Source organism: Pan troglodytes, chromosome 9, assembly GCF_028858775.2.
Source record: "Pan troglodytes isolate AG18354 chromosome 9, NHGRI_mPanTro3-v2.0_pri, whole genome shotgun sequence".
Classification (NCBI taxonomy): domain Eukaryota; kingdom Metazoa; phylum Chordata; class Mammalia; order Primates; family Hominidae; genus Pan; species Pan troglodytes.
In genome coordinates this window covers 76,176,211-76,198,486 of record NC_072407.2, presented here as the reverse complement: position 1 = coordinate 76,198,486, position 22,276 = coordinate 76,176,211, and the positions used below count along the sequence as shown (strand labels likewise).

At 36.4% G+C, this 22,276-nt stretch overlaps 1 protein-coding gene across 13 annotated transcripts in view; it reads left to right on the top strand.

Moving 5' to 3' along the window:
• The window catches only part of C2CD3 (C2 domain containing 3 centriole elongation regulator), a 162,507-nt gene that overhangs the window by 6,272 nt on the left and 133,959 nt on the right, over window positions 1-22,276 (top strand). For 10 of the 13 annotated variants that reach the window (XR_002938508.3, XR_010147281.1, XM_063783205.1 and 7 more), the window contains exon 3: window positions 3,385-3,542. The exons of the other annotated variants lie outside the window; for them this stretch is intronic. Coding sequence is in view for 8 of the 10 variants with exons in the window: in XM_063783205.1 (XP_063639275.1) it covers window positions 3,385-3,542 (158 nt within the window). In the remaining 2 variants the exon portion in view is untranslated. The remainder of the gene's footprint in view (window positions 1-3,384; window positions 3,543-22,276) is intronic. 13 annotated transcript variants of the gene reach the window in all.

The following is a 22,276-nucleotide window of genomic DNA, read 5'->3' as shown; positions in this document are numbered from 1 at the left end:
GCCACGACACTCAGCTAATTTTTGTATTTTTTGTGGAGATGAGGTCTCATTGTTGTTCCCCAGACTGGTGTCAAACTTCCATACCCAAGCAATCCTCCTGCCTTGGCCTCCCAAAGTGCTGGGATTACAGGTGAGCCACCATGCCTGGCCACTTTCTTCATATCTATTTTACCTTATTCTAAACAGAAGTTAAGGCAATTGCAAAAACATGTTAAGTACAGATTTCTGTTTAACTAATGAGAAAACCTTTACATTTTAAATCTTCATAACTTTTTGTTTACAGAAAGTGAAAATACAGTAGGAGAAATAAGATGAAGCCTCTGCAGAGCACTAGAAAGCATGCTCTGAGGCCCTGTACATTTGCAACGGGTATTATCCTGATTTTCTTAGTGAAGAATTTGAGGTTCAAAGAGTTAAAAGTAACTAACCCAAGGTTACCCTGGCACCAACCCTAAATTCAGGGAGGCACTTGACTCCGAAATTATTGATACTTCTATTGTATTATACTGCCTTAGGAAATAGAAGGATTATAGGATTCTGAGATATGCCTCATACTCTTACATCTTTCTTCCTTTACGTTTTATTCTGTTGCAGAAAATAGCAGCCATGAAAATGTTTGGAGCATGGAACGACTAGAGTAGAAACTGAGAAAATTATGGCTACACTACGTGATTTTTACCTCTCTTTGATCAGATAGGATTCAGTTAGTAGGAATGTGAAAGACAAATCGGAGTAGGAATAGTGCTGGACAATAGGGATTCTAATTCCACAACAAGTGAAGTATAAAGGTCAGAAGTCTACTAAGAATTAAGCTTTTTGTCCTAGAAGTGATGAATAGTGTAGTGGACTTATAATTAAGTGTAGTGGACTTATAATTGGATAGAACTGAGTTTTAGCCCAGTTCTGTCAATTTAAAGCTGGGTGAACCTAGGAATATACATGACTTTGCGGAGCCTCTTTTATTCCCAAATGAAGACAGAAACACCTGTATCATAGAGTTGTTAAGAGAATTAATGAGATGTGGAAGACCCTGGCTGTTAGTAAATAGCCAATGAATACATGTTAGTCCATTTCCCTTATTCTTCATGTGTACATCATTTTATAGTCTACAAAGCACTTTTATATCTATTTGCTCATATGACTTTCAGATAACCCCCATGAGTGGTGTATTAGTCCATTCTCATGCTGCTATAAAGACATACCTGAAACTGGGTAATTTATAAAGAAAAGATGTTTAATTGACTCACAGTTCCACATGGCTGGGGAGGCCTCAGGAAACTTACAATCATGGCAGAAGGGGAAGCAAACACGTCCTTCACATGGCAGCAGGAGAGAGAAAAATGAGTGCCCAGCAAAGCAGGAAGCCCCTTATAAAACCATCAGATCTCGTGAGAGCTAACTCACTATCATGAGAACAGGATAAGGAGAACCGCACTTGTGATTCAGTTATCTCCCCCGGTCCTTCCCATGACACATGGGGATTATGGGAATTACAATTCAAGATGAGATTTGGATGGGGACACAGCCAAACCATATCAAGTTGTTACACAGGGACTATGATATGTCAAGTAATTTGCCTAAAGTCATTTACCAACCATTCAGCAACTACCATGTGGGAAGACACTGCACTGTACTAGTGTTCTGCTTGCAGCAACCCCAGTTCCTCACACAGCAGTGATGCGAATATTATGAGCCTACTTTACAGACAACCATGGCTTATACAGAAATAGCTTGTGAATATTGCAGTCAGAACACAATCACAAGTCTTCTAATAATAATTCCTACATGCTTTTCACTACAGTATTAACAAATGCTGAAAACGAACCATTTTCTCAACTTTGGTTAAGAAAATACCAGAAGTTAAACTGTTCTGAAATGATCTGAGATTCCTTATGCATACATTATATTTCTTCTCCTCTGGGCATGAAGGTATTAGTCTAAGTGACCAAAGAGTATAGTTGAGAAGTTTATTTTCATTTCTCTTGGTTCCAAGTGCTCTCAATAGCTCAGTGGTCCAGATATAACCCAAGAGTATGCAATTAGATACTCCTGGGAGGCAGGGACCAACCCTTGCAGCTGTGCAAGGGCAATCCTTTGTCAATTCAAAACTAGAAATGGTGAGAATGAAAACTGAGATTTGTTGCCCTGTGTGTCAAAACCAAAGCCTGAGTTATTGGCAAATACATTTAACAATACTCTTTTAAGGATATTTTTCTTATCAAATACTTGCTATGCTAAATATTTTTGTTCAGTTGATTTATTTTTTCCTCAGTGTGTGGTATTTGTTGTTCTTCTGTGAATCTTTATTGTTCTTTTGATCTTGGGTTCATACTCCTCTACCCCCAGAATGGTATGATAAGTGATTATTTGAAATTAAAATACTTTTTTAAGTTAAATTACTTTTTCCAGATAGTTTTGTTATCTCTGTTATAGTTTTTAAATCAGTTGTATTTTCTATCAGTTGTGTCACTTTTTTTATTAAGAAATACATGCACATGGTAAAACATTTTAAAGGTATGAAAGGTTACCAGTCTCTTGTGTATCTTTACACAAGAATATATTTACTTATAAAATAAATTCTATACTAATAAAAGCTCTTTGCATAATTTCTTTTATTTACACAGATTATATATATATACAGTCAGCACTTTTTTTTCTACTTAGCAATTCATCTTGGATGTTGTTCCATATCAGTATAGATAGAGCTACTTATATTCTTTTTATTACTTTATTTTTCACCATTTTGCCATTATTAAAAAAACACATTTTATTAAATATTCTGGTACATAGATCAATTTACAGCTTGTAAAATAAAGTTTAAGGAGTAGGCTAGCCTTGGTGCCTCATACTTGTAATCCCAGTACTTTGGGAGGCCAAGATCAGGGGATCACTTGAGGCCAGGAGTTTGAGACCAGCCTGGGCAACACAGTGAGACCTTGTCTCTACAAAAATAAAAAAAATTACCCCAGTGTGGTGGCGTGTGCCTCTAGTCTCAGCTACTTGTGAGGCTAGGACGGGAGAATCACTTGAGTCCTGGAGTTCGAGGTTGCAGTGAACTATGATTGTGCCAGTGCACTCCAGCCTGGGCGACAGAGAGACCCTGTCTCAAGAAAAAAAAAAAAAAAGAGTAGAACTTCATGGAAAAAGGAATGTGCTTTTGTACTTTTTTGAGTTATTGCTGAATTGCTTTCCAGTTAACCATCCTATTAGCAACTTATTAAAGTACCTAATTTCCCTCACTTTCACCAATGCAATGGTGTTATCCAACATAAAATATTTTTTTTCAAGTTAGAAAGCTTTTCCGCATATACCCCTCTACCCACGTCTTAAAAAAGAAAATAAAAGTAAATGAAAAATATCCATGTTGTAATTGTTTCTGGTTAGATATGGCTGTGCTGGTGCTGGAAGTAATCACCAAACTTGACGGTCTTCCAATTGGTAGAGTTCAGATCAATGGACTAGCTCAACTTTCTCCAACCCATCAAATCAATGGATTTTTTACCATTGTTTCATCAACGTCTAAGAAACTTGGAGAACTCCAGGTAAAAATATATTTTAATTATTTGCTGCATAGAATAAACTTTTTGGGCAGAAATAGTTGAGTCTGTTTGTAGAATGGATAGGTCCATGGCTCCTGTATATCATGCTAATTTCCACCTCATGCCTTTGCCCATGTTTTTACCCAGTAGACCTACTTTTGTTTCCCACTTATCCAAATCCTCTTAGTGCCTTAGTGCCATCTCAAGTTCCGAGAGTCCTTCACACCTCCTACAGCATTCATTCTTCTTGTACTCTTTTTTACATTCATAAAAGCATTAATTATATAATCATTGTACAGTTATAATTTTACATAGTTTCCAAAATTGTTTATTAGTAGGCTCTCTTTAATTCCTCTTCCTTTTAGTTTCTAGATTCCCTGAGAGGCAAGCCTTTGTTTTCTGTTTTCTTTGTTTTTCCCATAGCTCATAATATAGTACTGAACAATAATTGCTTGTTTGACTCATGTAAGTGGTATCTTTGATGTATTCATTTATTGATTCAGCTTACTTTGTAAATTTTATTTCTAATTGACGCGTGATACACATATTTTTAGAGTACAATGTGAGGTTTAGATACATATATACATTGTGTAAGGATCAAATCAGGGTAATTAGCATATCCATCATCTCAAGCATGTATTATTTTTCTTTGTGGTGAGAACATTCACAGTCTTCTCTTCTGGCTATTTTGAAATATACAGTTCATTATTGTTAACTGTATTCACCCAACTGTACAATAGAACACCAGAATTTATTCCTCCTAACGGTACGATAGTACCCATTGACCAACCTCTCTCCATCCTCCCTCCCTGCTACCTTCCCTAATCTTTGTTAACTACTATTCTGCTCTACTTGTATGAGATCTACTTTCTTTAGATTCTATCTGAGTGAGATTATGCAGTATAATATTTGTCCTTCTGTGCCTGGCTTATTCATTTAACATAATGTCCTCCACGTTCATCCATGTTGTCACAAATAGCAGGATTTCATTCTTTTTTATTGTAAATAGTATTCCATTGTGTATATATACATTTTTTAAATCCATTGATTTGTTGATGAATGCTTAGGTTGATTCCACATCTTGGCTATTGTGAATAGTGCTGTGATAAACAGAGTATAGGTATCTCATTGACATACTGATTTTATTTCCTTTGAATATACAGTCATGCATTACTAATGATGGGGATATATTTTGAGAAATGTGTCCTCAGGCAATTTCATCCTTGTGCAAACATCAGTGTACTGACACAAGCCTAAATGGTATAGCCTACTATACACCTAGGCTTAGGGTATAGCCTATTGCTCCTAGGGTACAAACCTATATAGCATGTTACTATACTGAATACTGTTGTAACACAATGAAGGCAGTTATAACACAATGGTAAGAATTTGTGTATCTAAGCATATCTAAACAAAGAAAAAGTACATAAAAATAACAGTATAAAAGTTAAAAGATATCAGTATAAAAGATAAAATAACAGTATAAAAGATAAAAGATACCTATATAGAGCAGTTATGGATAGAGCTTACAGGACTAGAAGTTGCTCTGAGTGAGTCAGTGAGTGAGTGGTGAGTGAATGTGAAGGCCTAGGACATTACCATGTACTACTGTAGACTTTATAAACACTGTACACTTAGAAGACTACACTAAATTTACAAAACAATCTTGTTCTTTAATAATAAATTAACCTTAGCTTACTTTAACTTTTTTTACTTTATAAACTTTTAATTTTTTTAACTTTTTGACTTTTGTAATAACAAAACACAAACACATTTTACAGGTATGCAAAAATTTTTTATATCCCTATTCTATAAGCTTTTTTCTATTTTCATTTTTTTTAACTCTTTAAACATTTTTGTTAAAAACTTAGACACAAACACACACATTAGCCTAAGCCTACACAGGGTCAGGATCATCACTATCACTGTCTTCCACCTCCATATCTTGTTCCACTGGAAGGTCTTAGGGTCAGTCACACACATGGAGCTGTCATCTCCTATGATAACAGTGCCTTCTTCTGGAATACCTCCTGAGGACCTGCCTAAGGCTGTTGTACAGTTAACTTTGTTTTAATAAGTAGAAGGACTACAATCTAAAACAAAAAGAAAAAGTATAATATAGTAAATTGTAAACCAGTAACATAGTTGTTTATTATCATTATCAAGTATTATGTATCATACATAATTCTATGTGCTATACTGGCAGTGCAGGTTTGTTTACATCAGTATTGCCACAAACATAGAGTAATGCATTGCACTACCACATTACAACACTATAGTCACTAGGCGATAGGAATTTTTCAACCTTATTATAATCTTATGGGACCACTGTCGTATATGTGGTCTGTCATTGATGGAAATGTTGTTACCTGGTGCATGACTATAAAGCAAGTAGTGAGATTCCTGGATCATATGGTAGTTCTACTTTTAATTTTTGTGAGGAACCTTCATACTGTTGACCATAATGATTGTACTAATTGACATTCCCACCAACAATACATGAGTATCCCTTTCTCCACATCCTCACCATCATTTGTTATTTTTTGTCTTTTTTGATAATAGCTATTCTAACTGGAGTGAGACGATATCTCATTGTCGTTTTGATTTGCCTTTCCATAATCATAGTGATGTTGAGCATTTTTTCTTTTTTCTTTCTTTTTTTTTTTTTTTTTTTTTTTGAGACGAAGTTTTGCTCTTGTTGTCCAGGTTGGAGTGCAATGGCACCATCTCGGCTCCCTGCAACCTCCGCCTCCTGGGTTCAAGTGATTCTCCTGCCTCAGCCTCCTGAATAGCTGGGATTACAGGCATGCACCAACACGCCTGGCTAGTTTTGTATTTTTAGTAGAGACAGGGTTTCACCATGTTGGCCAGGCTGGTCTCGAACTCCTGACCTCAGGTGATCCACCCACCTTGGCCTCCCAAAGTGCTGGGATTATAGATGTGAGCCACCACGCCCAGCCCTGTTGAGCATTTTTTCATATGCCTATTAACCATTTGCATGTCTTCTTTTAAGAAATGTCTATTCGAGTTTTATGTTCATTATTTAATAAAAAAAATGTTTTGTTGCTGTTAAATTGTTAGAGTTTCTTATATATTCTGGATATTAACTCTTGTCAGATGCCAAGTTTGCAAATATTTTCTCCCACTCAGTGGGTTGTCCCTTTGCTGTGTTGATTGTTTCCTTTGTTGTGCAGAGCTTTTTAGTTTGATGTACTCCCATTTGTCTATTTTTGCTTTGTTGCTTGTGCTTTTGAGGTCTTACCCAAAAAATCCTTGCCTGGACCAATGTCATGAAGCATTTCCCCTATGTTTTCTTCTAGTCGTTTTATAGTCCTAGATCTTACATTTAAGTCTAGTCCACTTTTAGCTTATTTTTGTGTATGATGAGAGGAGTCTACTCTTATTCTCCTGCATGTGGGTATTCAGTTTTCCAGCACTATTTATTGAAGATATCAACTTATGTTTTCTTCATATACTGTTACATGCCACTAACTTGGGATATACAGAGATAAGAGATGGCCCTTTCATTTAATTTTCCAGAACCCTGTGTAATACATACTGTGTGATAGATATGCATGAGATACTAGGAAAGAACATAGAATGGTCCCTCTTCTGTGGGGGGCTCATTGGGAGCACTTTCTAGAAAATTCTGAATATTCAAACCCCTTAGAAATTCCAGGAGGGTTATACTTTGTCAATTGTATTCTAAAATGTATAGAGAAAATTAAATACTAAATAAGAAAATAGTCTAAAAAGGATAAGGAAAGAACATCTAACATTACCAAATGTAAGAATTTATTAATATTATAAAATCATAAGCATATAATTTTGTCAGTGGAACAGATTCCAGAAATAGATCCATCTAACTGAAAAAAAACTTAACATTTATTGTTTTTATCCTATTCTCATTTATAATATATTAAATGTTAAAATAGTGACACTTTATATTGATGACTTAAGGGTGAAGTGAGTCTGGTTTAGTCATGCTTTTCTGTTGATGATATAAATTTGCATCAGCACTGCCAGACAGTTTGGCATTATGTTTCAAAAGCCACATGAATTACTGTATATCGTTTACCTCATTATTCCACCCCTGGGAATTTACCTTAAGTAAATACTATGAAAAGAGAAGGAAGCTATATGCTTCAGTCTAGTACTGGAAATACATTTTTAATATTGGGAAAATGAAAACAATTTATTCAACAATATTAAAGTTATAGTCTATTTGTGGAATCTTTTATATCCATAGAAGATAAAATTACATAGTTATGATTGTGTGGCAGCTGGAAAAATGATTTTGGATTGATGACAAAGGAAAATTCAAATTTGCATATGTGCATATGATCGATGACTAGGGAAAAAACAAGGAAAAATGAAATCGGGAGGAATACAAGGTTCTAGGTAAGGTGGGTTTTCTTTGGGGTTTTTTTGAGACAGAGTCTTGCCCTGTCACCCAAGCTGTAGTGCACTGGCACTATCTCTGCTCACTGCAACTTCTGCCTTCTGGATTCAAGCAAGTCTCCCACCACAGCCTCCAGCGTAGCTGGGACTACAGGTGCACACCACCATGCCCGGCTAATTTTTGTATTTTTTGGTAGAGACAGGTTTTCACCCTGTTGGCCAGGCTGGTCTCGAACTCTTGACTTCAAGTGATCTGCCTGCCTTGGCCTTCCAAAATCCTGGAATTACAGGCATGAGCCACTGTGCCCGGCCACAGGGTAAGGTTTTATGTTTTTCTTTTTCTTTCTTCCTTTTAAGAGAAGGGATCTCACTATGTTTCCCAGGCTAGATTCAAGCTTTTGGGCTTAAGCGGTTCTCCTGCCTCGGCCTCCTGAGTAGCTGGGACTGCAGGTGTGCTCCACAGCACCTAGTTTTTTTAAAAAATCAAGGTATAATCCACATACCATAAAATTCACCTTTTTTTTTTTTTTTTGAGATAGGGTCTTACTGTGTGCCCAGGCTGGAGTACAGTGATGCAATCTCGACTGACTCGGCTTCGACCTCCTGGGCTCCAGCAATCCTCCTACCTCAGCCTCCCTAGTAGTGGGGACTACAGGCACACACCACCACCCCCAGCTAAGTTTTTGTTGTTTTTTTGTTTGTTAATTTGTTTGTTTTTTGAGACGGAGTCTTGCTCGGTCACCAGGCTGGAGTGCAGTGGCGTGATCTCAGCTCACTGCAACCTCCACCTCCTGGGTTCAAGTGATTCCCCTGCCTCAGCCTCCTAAGTAGCTGGGACTACAGGCGTGCACCACCATGCCCAGCTAATTTTTTGTATTTTAGTAGAGACAGGGTTTCGCTGTGTTGGTCAGGATGGTCTCAATCTCCTGACCTCATGATCTGCCCACCTCGGCCTCCCAAAGTGCTGGGATTACAGGCGTGACCCACCGCACCTGGCCAGTTTTTGGATTTTTTGTAGACACAGGGTTTTGCCATGTAGTCCAGGCTGGTCTGGAACTCCTGAGCTCCAGCAATCTTCCCATGTCAGCCTCCCAAAGTGCTGGAATTACAGCTGTGAGCCACCACACCCAGCCAATTCACCCTTTTAAAGTGCACAATTCAGTGGTTTTTACAATCATCACTACTATTAAATCTAGAACATTTTTTCACCCCAAAAAGAAACACTGTACCCAATACAGCCACTCCTTGTTTCTCTCTGCCCCCGCCCTTGACAACTACTAACCTACTTTCTGTCTCTGTGTATTTGCCTGTTCTGGACATTTTATACAGATGGAATAATATATGTGGCCTTTTGCAATTGGCTTTTTTCATTTAACATAATGTTTCTAAGTTTCATCCATGTTATAGCATGTATCAGAAGTGCATCCCTTTTTGTGGATGAATAATACTTGACGATATGGATATATCCCATTCTAAAGTTGATAGACATTTGGATTGTTTTGACTTTTTGACTATTATTAATAATGTTGCTATTACCATTCATATATAAGTTCTTTTGTGAACATATGCTTTCCGTTCTCTTGGGTATATGCCTACAAGTGGAATTGCTGGGCCATATGGTAACTCTATTTTTAACTTTTTAAGGAACTGCCAGACTATTTTCCAGAATGCCTGTACCATTTTTTGTTCATATTTAAATGTCAATTCATACAATAATATTTGTGTATTTTTTATTTGCAGTCATTGGATTTGTTGAAGAATTGTTTTTAATAGAGCAGTGGAGACTTTTGTCAAATTTTGAATGACTGAGGAGTACAGAAATAAGTAGTGGTTACAGTGAAGAAATAGAAGCTATAATTAAAGATTTGTTTCCTCTCTTGTTCCACTATCTTGGAGCCTGTGGAGGCCTGCCAGGAACAGGACTCTTAAAGGCAAATATGTCTAGAAGGCTGCTGTCAAAGACCATTTTTGCTGGCTATAAGCAGGGTCTCTGGAACCATTGGGAACCACAGCTCTTCTTAAAATTGAAGGTGTTTATGCTTCACCAGCTCTTGCTATGGTCACTCTTTTAAATTTTTGCCATTCTAATGAGTATGTACTGATATCTAATTGAGATTTTCATTTGTATTTCCTGATGACTAACATGTTGAGTATTTTTTCATGGGCTTTTTGGCTATTCTTTTATCTTCTTCAGGAGTTCACAGACTGCAACCCCCAAGCCAAATCTGGCTCATCACCTATATTTGTAAATAGTTTTATTAGGACGCAGCCACACCCATTCATTTATATATGGTCTATGTGGCTTTTATGCCAAACAGCAGAGTTGAGTAATGAGACCATATGGCATGCAAAGCCTAATATATTAGCTCTCTGGCCTATTCATAGGAAAATGTATCAACCCCCGATACTTTCTGTGGATTGTTTGTTCAAGTTTTTTGCCCATTTAAAAAATAAGCTTATCTTTTTTAGTTTTGAGAGCTTTTTAACATTAGGGCTATAAGTATTTATTCATTCATTCATTCATTTATATTCCCAGCCTTTGGCTTCTCTTTTTCTTTTCTTTTTTAATAAGTAGAGACTTTGGGCCAAACTTGAGGACTACAACTCAGAAGCATGGATTCAAGTTGCCCTGAATATATACTCCCTTTGTTTAATTTTTTTCTTCTTTTATTTTCATGATTGTGTCTTTTGAAAAACAGAAGTTTTTCTTTCAATGAAATCAGGTTTATCGATCTTACCTTTATTTTGAGCCACCGTGCCCAGCCATCAATCTTACCTTTTATGGTTTATGTTTTTTATAAACTCAGGCCTACCTAAGAAATCTTCCCCTAATCCAAGTTTGCAAAGATTTTCTCCACTGTTTTCCCCTAATATTTTTATAGTTTTGGCTTTTAGTTTTAGGTATAATTCATGTCTGATTAATTTTTGGGTATACTGTAGTGTGAAATAAGGTCAGGATTTATTTTTTTCTATAATTGTATCTTCTTGTTCTGTCACTATTTATTGAAAAGATTGCCCTTTCCCACCCCATTAAATTTTGTTTGAATATAATCAATTTATTATATATATGTGAGTCTATTTCTAGACTCCTTTCTGTTTCATTGATCTGTATTTCTTTTTGTTTTTAATGGCATTCTTGTTGCAGATTAGAATTTCTGTCCTTAGGATAGTAACACTGTATTACTGCAGCTTTATTGTAAACCTTGAAATAAGATACTCTGAGCCCTCTAATTTTGTTCTTATTGAAAATTTTTGTCCATTTTAAGTTCTTCACATTTCCTTATAAATATTAGAATCAGCTTGTTGATTTCCATAAAAAATATCTGCTGGGATTTTTGTTGATACTGTACAATATACAGATAAAATTCAGAGAATTAAGTTCTTAGCAATATTGAGTCTTCCAATCCATGAACATGGTATATTTCTCCATTTGTTTGGCTCTTTAATTTTTTTTCTACAATCTTTTATACTTAGCATCATGCAGGCTTGCATATACTTTGATTTATCCCAAAGTATTTATGCTCTTCATTGACTCTTGAGAATTTTCTCTATAGACAATGATGTCATCTGTGGATAAAGACAGGTTTACTTCTTTTCTAATCTATATGCCTTTTATTTCTATTTTCTTGCCTTATCACACTAAGATCTCCAGTATATGTTGAATAGAGAACAGATATTCTTCCCTCATTCTTTCTTTTCATAGGAAAGCATTTGGTCTTTCACTTGCTTTTGTTTGTTTGTTTTGTTTTGTTTTGTTTTGTTTTGTTTTTAAGAGACAGAGTCTCATTCTGTCACCCAGGCTGGCATGATCATAGCTCACTGCAATTTCAAACTTCTGGACTCAAGCAGTCCTCCTGCCTCAGCCTTCTGAGTAAATAAGACTACAGGTGCACGCTAACTGTTTTTTAAAGTTTTTTTGTAGAGACAGGGTTTCGCTATGTTGGCTGGCTGGTCTCAAACTCCTGGCCTCAAGCAATCCTTCTTTCTCAGTCTCTCAAAGTGCTGGAATTAGAGGAGAGCCATCATGTCTGGCATCTTTCACTATTAAATGTGATGTTAGATATGGGTTTTTCATGTTTGTCCTTTATCAATTAGAAAAGTACCAAGTTTTAAGAACACTTTTCCCAAATTTTCTGAGAGATTTTATCATGGGTATTGAACTTTATCAAATGTTTTTCCTGTATGTGTTAGGATAGTCATTTGGATTTTTTTCTTTTGGTCTGTTAATATGGCCTATTTTATTGATTCATTTCTAAAAACAAAACCAGACCATCAGTCTTACAATGAACACAATGAAGTCATATAGTATTAGCCATTTTATATATTATTGTGATTTAATGTTTCAGTGAGGATGAAATGAAACATTACATTTTTGTTCAGGAGAGATATTAATCTGTAGTATTGTTTTGTTGCATTGTCTTTGATTTAGATGTGTGGGTAATGCTGGCATCAAATGATTTTAGAAGAGTTCCTCCTCTGTTTATTGGAAGAGTTAACATAGAATTGATTAAATGTCTAGTAGAGTTTACCAGTGGAGTTAACTGGTTTCTGGATTTTTCCTTATGGGGAAGGTTTTTAACTACCACTTTAATTTATATAGTAGATTCAGGGCTATGTAGGTAATCTTTCTTTTTGAGTGAGCTTTGGTAGTTTGGTTTTCAAATAATTCATCCATTTCATTGAAGTTGTTGAATTTATTGGCACAGAGTTGTTTATAACATCCCTTTTCTGTCTTTAAACGTCTAAAGCAATTGTGATTATATCTCCTCTTTCATTCCTAATATTAGTAATTTGTTTTCTCATTTTTTTCTGGATCAGGCTGGATAGAAGTTTAACAATTTTATTAATCTTTTCAAGGAGCCAGCATGTGATTTCATGAGACTTCAAAGTATCTTAGACTGCTTGACATTTTTCTACCAGTGACTTGAGTTTGGTTTTTTCCAGTCTTTTCATCCTCTGTGTATTTCATTTTATAGTTACTATTACTCTATATTCAAGTTCATTAATCATCTTGTGCAGTATCTTACCTGCTTCTAACCCCATCAGTCATATTTTCATTTCAAATATTTTCATCTCTAAAAGTTACATTTCCTTTTTTAATGTACATTTTCTTTTTTTCTTTGCAGTCACATTTTCTTTCACATCCTTAAGCATTAGGAGCATCTATATGATAGCAGTTTTAAGGTCCCATCAATTTTATCACCCATCATTTGGTGTCTGTTTCTATTGATTAATTGCTCTGTGGTTATAGGGCATGTTTTCCTACTTCTATTAAATTTTTATTGAATACTGAACATTGTAAATTTTATAAATTGTGCACTTTATTTTTTTTCCCCCTTTAATGGGTGTTGTCTGCCAGGCACGTTGGCTCATGCCTGTAATCCTAGCACTTTGGGAGGCCAAGGCAGCTGGATCACTTGAGGCCAGGAGTTTGAAACCAGCCTGGCCAACATGGCAAAACTCCATCTCTACAAAAAATACAAAAATTAGCTGGACATGGTGGCATGTGTCTGTAATCCCAGCTACTAGGGAGGCTGAGAAGGCTGAGGCAGAAGAATCACTTGAACCTGGGAGGCAGAGGTTGCAGTGGGCCGAGATCATGCCACTGCACTCCAGCCTGGGTGATGGAGTGAGACCCTGTCTCAAAAAAATAAATAAATAAATAAAGAGTGTTGGATGCTTACAGGCAATTTAGGAAGACTTCTCAGTACTACATACATGAGCTGCCAGATTGAAAAAGCCTCCTGTGGGCCAGGTGCTGTGGCTGACGCCTGTAATCCCAGCACTTTGGGAGGCCGAGGCGGGCGGATCACCAGGTCAGGAGCTCGAGATCAGCCTGCCCAATATAGTGAAACCTTATCTGTACTAAAAATACAAAAATTAGCTGGGTGTGATGGTGGGCGTCTATAATCCTAGCTACTCAGGAGGCTAAGGCAGGAGAATCGCTTGAAGCCAGGAGGCAGAGGTTGCAGTGAGCGGAGATTGTGCCATTGCACTACTCCAGCCTGGGTGACAGAGTGAGACTCCATCTCAAAAAACAAAAAAAAAAGAAAGAAAGAAAAAGTCTCCTGTGGAACTCGTTTGGATCCTGATTCATAGAAACCAATTGTAAAAAATCTGAAACAATCAGGGAAATTAGAATGTTGACTCAAGTTTTGATAATTTTGAAGAATTGTTATTAATTTTTTAAATGTGATAATGGTATGATGTTTATGTTTTTTTAATGAGTCCTCATATTATTAAAACTATATTTACAGAAATGGCATGATATCTGGAACTTGGTTCACAATAATCCAGTAACAAAGCAGGGCTTGGAAAAGGTATAAATGAAACATGATTAGCCAGATGTGGATAATTGTTGAAGCTGGATAATAAGTACCTGTAGTCGTTATTTATTTTTTTCTAATTTTATATGTTTTAAATTTTTCATAATAAAAAGCTTAGAAATTTGTTTTTGGTTTTTTATTTTTTATTTATTTATTTATTTTTTTTTTTTGAGACAGGGTCTTGCTCTGTAGCCCAGCCCAGGCTGGAGTGCGGTGGTGTGATCTAAGCTCACTGCAACCTCTGCTTCCCAGGTTCAAGTGATTCTCCTGCCTCAGCCTCCCAAGTAGCTAGGATTACAGGCATGTACCACCACATCCAGCTAATTTTTTTTTGTATTTTTTTTTTTTAAGTAGAGACAGGGTTTCACCTTGTTGGCCAGGCTGGTTTCAAACTCCTGGCTTGAAGTGATCCACCTGCCTCGCCTCTCAAAGTGCTAGGATTACAGGCGTGAGCCACCGCACCCATCCACAGAAACATTTTTCTTGATACCAATTTTTTTTTTTTTTTTACAAAAGGAAAGTGTCCATTAAGTACAACATAGTGGATGAAAGCAGACTTTCAGCAAGTTATATCATTGTGACATTTTAGAACATTGAAAACAAAAACAAGATTCTATAAACTTCCAGAGAACAGGAGAAACAGTCACACACAAAGAATTAAGTAGAGTGGCTTCAAACTTCTCAATAGCCACATTAGCGTCCAGAAGACAATTCAATAATGCCTCCAGAATGTTGAATGAAAATGGCCTAGAATTCTGTCTCTCTAGGCAAACTATCTAGTGTAAGAGTAGAATGAAGTTTTTGTATATACAAAGTCTCAAAAATTTGTACCTCTCCCACACTCTTCCTGACAAAGCAGCTGAGGGACTTTCTCTGCCAAAATGAGGGAGTAAACTTAAAAAGAAGACAAGGTGGGATATTGCAAACAAGAGATACAACACAGGAGGGAGCTGAAGAGAATCCCTTGATTTGAGGTGAAGCAGCTGTACACAAGGCATAGATGGCAGCTATTCCAAATTGGAGTATATGCTAAGGCTCTGGGAGAGATTTCTCAAAAAAAAAAAGTTACAAAACACCTATTGTGTCTGAAAATCTTAAGAGGAGAATTCGATAACTGGCAAAAAGTTCAGAATTGAATTAACAATAAGAACAATAAAAACACAAAGCAAATGTTAGCATGCACCTACAGTCCCAGCTACTCAGGAAGCTGAGGCAGTAGAATCACTTGAGCCCAGGAGTTCACGTTCAGCCTGGGCAACATGGCAAGACCTGATCTCTAAAAAGAAAAAAAAAAATTTTTTTTAACTAAGCAAATGAGAAAACAAGACAGCATTTTGGGAAAATGTTGTGCAGGAAAGGAAAAGTAATCAGTACTTCTAATTGTTCAGCTATAAATGGAATACATGTTCATACTATAATTGTAGTTAGATCAATAATCAGTGTTTACTATATTGGCACATTGGGAGGATGGAGGAAACAAGTGGATGTGGGAGAGAGCTAAATTCTTATCTCCTGTATTAGGAAGTCAAAAGGTAATGCCTGGAAACTAGAAGTCAAAGTATAGACATAATCATGTTATTTGGAGCTATAGAGGTAAATACCACAGGAATAAGGTATAGAAATTGAAAGTGGCCGCCTGTGAGGAAAGAGAAATGGTGTCTATGTAAGGGACTTGTTTTATGTAACAAAATTATCGAACTGTTTGAATCTAAATGTGCATGTGTTATATTAATTTTGATACTTTAAAAAGAAAAACATGCAGTGAATGATGGAGCTTGAATTCTTGTTATACCACTGCTTTGCTGTCCCCAAGGACAGTATTGAGTTGACTAACCATGGGATCTCTCCTGAAAAGAGGGGTAAGTGTAGCCAGTAAGGAGCTGATAGAATGGAGATGAAGGAAGAAAAGTGGCTTTACATTGTTGCTCTGAAGGGGAAGATCAGGTTTGGTCAGACTGGGGAGTGAGGGACTGCAAAGAAGGCAGATATAGTTCATTACAATCAAGCTGATTGAGAGAGGAAGCTTTGTTGTATTCCATTATTAGTATAGATCAGATGTCAAAAAAAATAAATGAGTCAAGCAGACTGGCTGTAAAAGAAATCAACTGCCAAAAATATATTCAGACTTTTGAAAAGTATCAAAAGTATCAAACTTATGCTATTATATAAGCATGTAACATAATATATACACATATATAAATATATACACATATATCTTATATACACACATATAAGGTATATGTGTGTATATATACATATATAAGATATTTATGTATATATACACATAAACATACAATTATTTTAAGTTTGAAATTGGGAAACAGGAATACTTAACTATAGCTTTTTTCTTTTGAAATCATTCATTTGATCTGGCTAGAAATGTGATACATTTACTTCTATGCTAAGTTAGTACCAAGTATTAAATATATGATGGGCATTACATCATTCATTTTTAAACCCTTTAATTATAAGATTTAGTTTTTATTCAGTTTCATAACAGATCGTAACCATTCACAAACATGAGTATTTCCAAACAAAGGTAGAATCTTGGCAAAATAGTTTTGATAGTTAGACATTTGTAAAATTTGTAAAATTTAAGACATTTGTAAAATTTAAGATTTCAACATCACAGTTAATCCTAAATATTGTACTGTACTTTATTAACCTCCGTATGTTACACTTCCAGTATAAATTGAGAAAGGTAAGTTGAATAGTGTTAGTTTTCATAAAGCTTGAAACCAAAAAAAATCTTTTTGGGTTATCAGTCTTTAGCTCTACAATTTTAGGAATGTATTTCATGCCATCAGTTTCATTTCTGGAAATCCTGTTTCAGCATGGAAAAATACAAAAAAGTAGGACAGATAGTTCCTTGCCAATAAAACTTTCCAGTGATACAGTCATCAAGTAATGAGTAAATTGAATGAAATATGGTTCCTTGTTAATGCCCTTGCAGATAAGCCATCAGATTTTTTACATAGGCAGTAATGTCAGTTAAAATGGCCCTGTATTTGACCAGTCTGTGCTAGTGATCTGAGGCTGGGATTTGTCCTTGGACAACATAAACCAGGAGACTTCTTTAAACTCAAGCTCAAAAACATTTTTTAGCACCATAACTCATACTAAGTCACCTAATATCCATGTACTAATGATAGGCTACATACTGCTTATCCAGTTTTTCAGGGATGTTGTCGTTGTTGTGGTCGTTGCTGTTGTTATTTAAGACAGGGTCTTGCTCTGTTGCCCAAGCTGGAATGCAGTGGTTAGATCATGACTCACTGCAGCCTTGACCTCCTGGGCTCAAGTGATCCTCCCACCACAGCCTTCCTAGTAGCTGGGACTAACAGGTGCACACCACGACACCTGGCTAATTTTTGTATTTTTTTGTAGAGACAAGGCCTTGAGATGTTGCCCAAGCTGGTCTTGAACTCTGGGCTTAAGCAATCCTCCTGTCTCTGCCTCTCAAAATGCTGGAATTATTTGTGTGAACCACTGCGCCTGGCCTGCTTTCCAGTTAGCAAGCAAAATATTGACCAAGGGAATTTTTTTATTTCATTTTATTTTATTTTATTTTATTTTATTTTTTGAGACAGAGTCTTACTCTGTCATCCAGGCTGGAGCGCAGTGGCACGATCTCGGCTCACTGCAACCTCCGCCCCAGGTTCAAGCAATTCTCCTGCCTCAGCCTCCCAAGTAGCTGGGATTACAGGCGTCTGTCACCACGCCCAGCTAATTTTTGTATTTTTAACAGAGGCAGAGTTTCACCATGTTGGCCAGGCTGGTCTCGAGCTCCTGACCTCAAGTGATCTGCCCACCTAGGCCTCCCAAAGTGCTGGGATTACAGGCGTGAGCCACCGCGCCTGGCAGGAATTTAATTCATATGTTAATTATGTGTGTGTGTGTGTGTGTGTGTGTGTGTGTGTGTGTGTGTGTGTGTGGTTTGACTTTTAGCCTTGTAGACAAAGTAAATAAGACAGTAAATAGCTTTATGGTTATCTGTCTTTGCAAAGTGTTGCCACCTTGGATTTAGATCTTGAAACAAGTTTATTGTCAACAAAGACCATTTCAGGATCATCATCCTTTGTCATCAGTCTTTAATAAAGTTTTCAAAACTTTTTTCAGTTCAGAGAGCTGTATTTCCTTGGATATGTTTGTCATGAGCATCACATCCAAAAATTTTTCCCTTACATAAAAGTTCTCATTGATACTTTAAATGGATACAACTCTTGGAAAGTTATTTTTAATCTGTGTTCTCATCAACTACAAAGAAGAATGCCACAAATTATTTAACATTTTCACTCAATTCACCTTTTAAGTTTGTAGCCATACCACTAACATGCTGAATAACTAATTTTGGTTAGATGTGTACATGCAAATCATGCTATTACACCCAAATTCTGCTGCATTCACTAAACATTCTTTTATAAATTTTACCATTGATAAGAGACTTTGACACCCTAAAGCTTTTAATCTTAATATGTAACTGCATTTCACAGGTATACCACTCATTATTTACTTAAAAAAAAAACAGTTTAATGTGTACTTTCTGTTTATTCAGTTTTCATTATTTGTCTGTTCTACAGGCCCATCATAATTCTTACTAGAGTTTGTTTCCTGATGCTATCTTTTGACACAGTCATATCTTGTTTGTATATTTTACCATTAGAAATATTCTTGTTGAAGTCAAAATAAAATATAAAGACAAATCTCCAAATTTAAAGCATTTTATTTGGGAAGCAAGAATTGCAATTCAGGACATATAGGTAGGTGGTGGTCTTCAGTATGTTCAAAGAACAAAGAGAAGGTTGGGAGTTTTATTAGAAAGAAAAATTTGGGGGAAAGGACTTCCTATTCAATAAATGGTACTGGGATAACTGGCTAGCTATATGCGGAAGATTGAAACTGGACCCCTTACTTACACCATATACAAAAATCAACTCAAGATGGACTGAAGACCTCAATGTAAAACCTAAAACTGTAAAGACCTTGGAACCTAGGAAATGCCATTTTCGACATAAGAACTGGCAAGATTTCATGATGAAAGCAACAAAAGCAATTGCAACAAAAGCAAAAATTGACAACTGGGACAATTAATCTAAAGAGCTTTTGCACAGCAAAAGAAACTATCAACAGAGGCCTACAGAATAGGAGAAAATATTTCCAAGCTATACATCTGACAAAGGTCTAATACCCAGAATCTATAAGGAACTTAAAGAAATGTACAAGCAAAAAATAACCCCATTAAAAAGTGGGCAAAGGACATGAACAGACACTTTTCAAAAGAAGACATACATGCGGCCAACAAACGTGAAAAAATGCTCAATATCACTAATCATTAGGGAAGTAAAAATCAAAACCACAGTGAGAATGGCTTACACCAGTCAGAATGGCTATTATTAAAAAGTCAAAAAATAACATATGCTGACAAGATTGCAGAGAAAAGCGAATGCTTATACACTGCTGGTGGGAGCATAAATCAGTTCAACCATTCTGGAAAGCAGTGTGGTGATTCGTTGAAGATCTAAAAACAGAACTACGATTTGACCCAGCAGTCCCACTACTGAGTATTGTAAGAATTTGCCAGTAAAGTGATCTGGACCTGAAGATTTCTTTTTCAGAAGGTTTTAGCTAAAAATTAAATTTAAAAAATAATTATAGCTTTAAATAATTATACTTTTGGGGTACATACCCAAAGGACTATAAATTGTTCTATCACAAAGACACATGCACATGTTATGTTCATTGCAGCACTATTCACAATAGCAAAAACATAGAATCAAGCTGAGTGCCCATCAATGGTAGACCGTTAAGAAAATGTGGTACGTATACACTATGGAAAACTATGCAGCCATAAAAAAGAATGAGATCATGTCCTTTGCAGGACATGGATGGAACTGGAGGCCATTATCCCTAGCAAACTAACACAGGAACAGAAAACCAAGCACCACAGGTTCTCACTTACAAGTGGGAGCTAAATAATGAGAACAGATGAACAGAAATAGAGGAACAATAGACACTGGGACCTACTTGAAGGAGGAGAGTGGGAAGAGGGAGAGGTTCAGAACAAAAAACCTGTCGGGTACTGTGCTTAGTACCTGGGTAATGAAATAATCTGTACACCAGACCCCCACATCATGAGTTTACCTATATAACAAATCTGCACATGTACCCCTGAACCTAAAATTAAAATTTTTTTTAAAAAAAGAAAAACTATACATATTGTGTGCCAAAAAAGCTTATTGGCACTAGAGAAGCTCTGGGGAGCTGGCAAGCTCTTTTTGATGAGTGACCCTCTCATTGGTAGGTGAAACTGCTCTAAGGGTTACAGCAGGCTATTTCTGCATCCAGGCTTGCAGAGAATTGCATTGTTGGAGCAATCTATATACCCTGAGCCCTTTTTTTCCTCTGGCCCCTCAACTGATTTAGTTGGATATGATAAGAAGGACCCAATTTGTATAATGAACTTTCACATTCTCTTCCACAAAGAAATATGCTTTTTTCTTTTGTTTGTTTTGAAATTAATGTCTCTTGTTCTCTTTCATGAACACAAATATTTCACTTTCCTTTTGATTCTACTGTAAGAAAGACAGCAGCCTATAGCACCCATAGATATTAAGGAAATACTGTGAACAACTCTACACATATTAATTTGACAACTTAGATGAAATGAGCCAATTCTTTAAAAACTGTAAACTACCAAAACTCACTCAAGATCAAATAGATAACCTGAATAAAATGATAATTATTTTTAAATTTAATTTTTAGCTTAAAACCTTCTGAAAAAGAAATCTCCAGGCCCAGATCACTTTACTGGCAAATTCTTCCAAACATAAAGGAGAAAACAGTTATTTTAAGGCCTGCATCACCTTAATACCAAAACCAGAGGGCAATATTAGAAAAGTATAGAACAATATCCTTAATGAACCTAGACTTAAAATTTTTCAACGCAATTTTAGTAAATTGAGCCAGGCATGGTGGCGTGTGCCCATAATTTCAGCTACTCAGGAAGCTGAGGTGGGAGAGTCACTTAAGGCCAGCAGTTTGAGACCAGCCTGGGAAACAGAGCAAGACCCCTAAAATATATATTAAATATATATATAAATATATATAAAATAAATATATAAAATAAAATTAGCTTGATGTGGTGGTGCACACCAGTAATCCCAGCTACTTTGGAGGCTGAGACAGGAGGATCACTTGAGCCCAGGAGTTCAAGGTTACAGTGAGCTATGATCACACCACTGCACTCCAGCCTGGGTGACAGAGCGAGACCCTGTCTCTAAATTAAAAAAATAATAAGCATTGTTAAATAGTTGACTTTTTAAAAAATGCTGCATTGACCAACTTGATTGTGAAAATTATACTTACTAATTTGCTCTCTCTGATACTGATAGATGTTGTAGATATAGTAGATAATTGTAGGCAACTTATTGTTAAAGCGAACCTTGAGTCATTGCTAGAAGACTGATGAGTGTCCTTAAGGTTGTTCTCTTACGGATGTGAGAAGCATATGGTACATTCTTGGTATATGTGGATGGCGTGGGCTTTGGAAGAGGGGTGATATATTTAAGTGATAGAATGATGGTCTGGAGATAGCACCAGAAAGGCAAAAGTTAACTCACTTTAGCCTGGCAAGTGTAGGTGGTTTCTATTGGAAGAGACTTTGAGGAAATGGGGACATTTAAAGAAAAAAATGTTTCATTAAAGTGGTAAAGTAATTTGTATAAAATAGAAATTCTACAGGACTCAATGAAGGGATTGGCAGAGGAGTGAGCACCAGGATGAATCATGATTGGGGAGGCGAATGATTGAGGTGGACAGGAATGAAGATCTGGGAGCTAAATGCAACAGGAGGGTTAAAGTAGATGGTCTCTTGGACGGCTAGGAATTGACAGAACATTCTTCTGTTTTATACCGTCAAAGTTCGACTAATACTTTTCCCTCTGCTTCTAATGTTCTACTTCCATCCCCCTCAGCTTTTTCTGCCTCATTCGTATTTAAGATTCTAAGCTC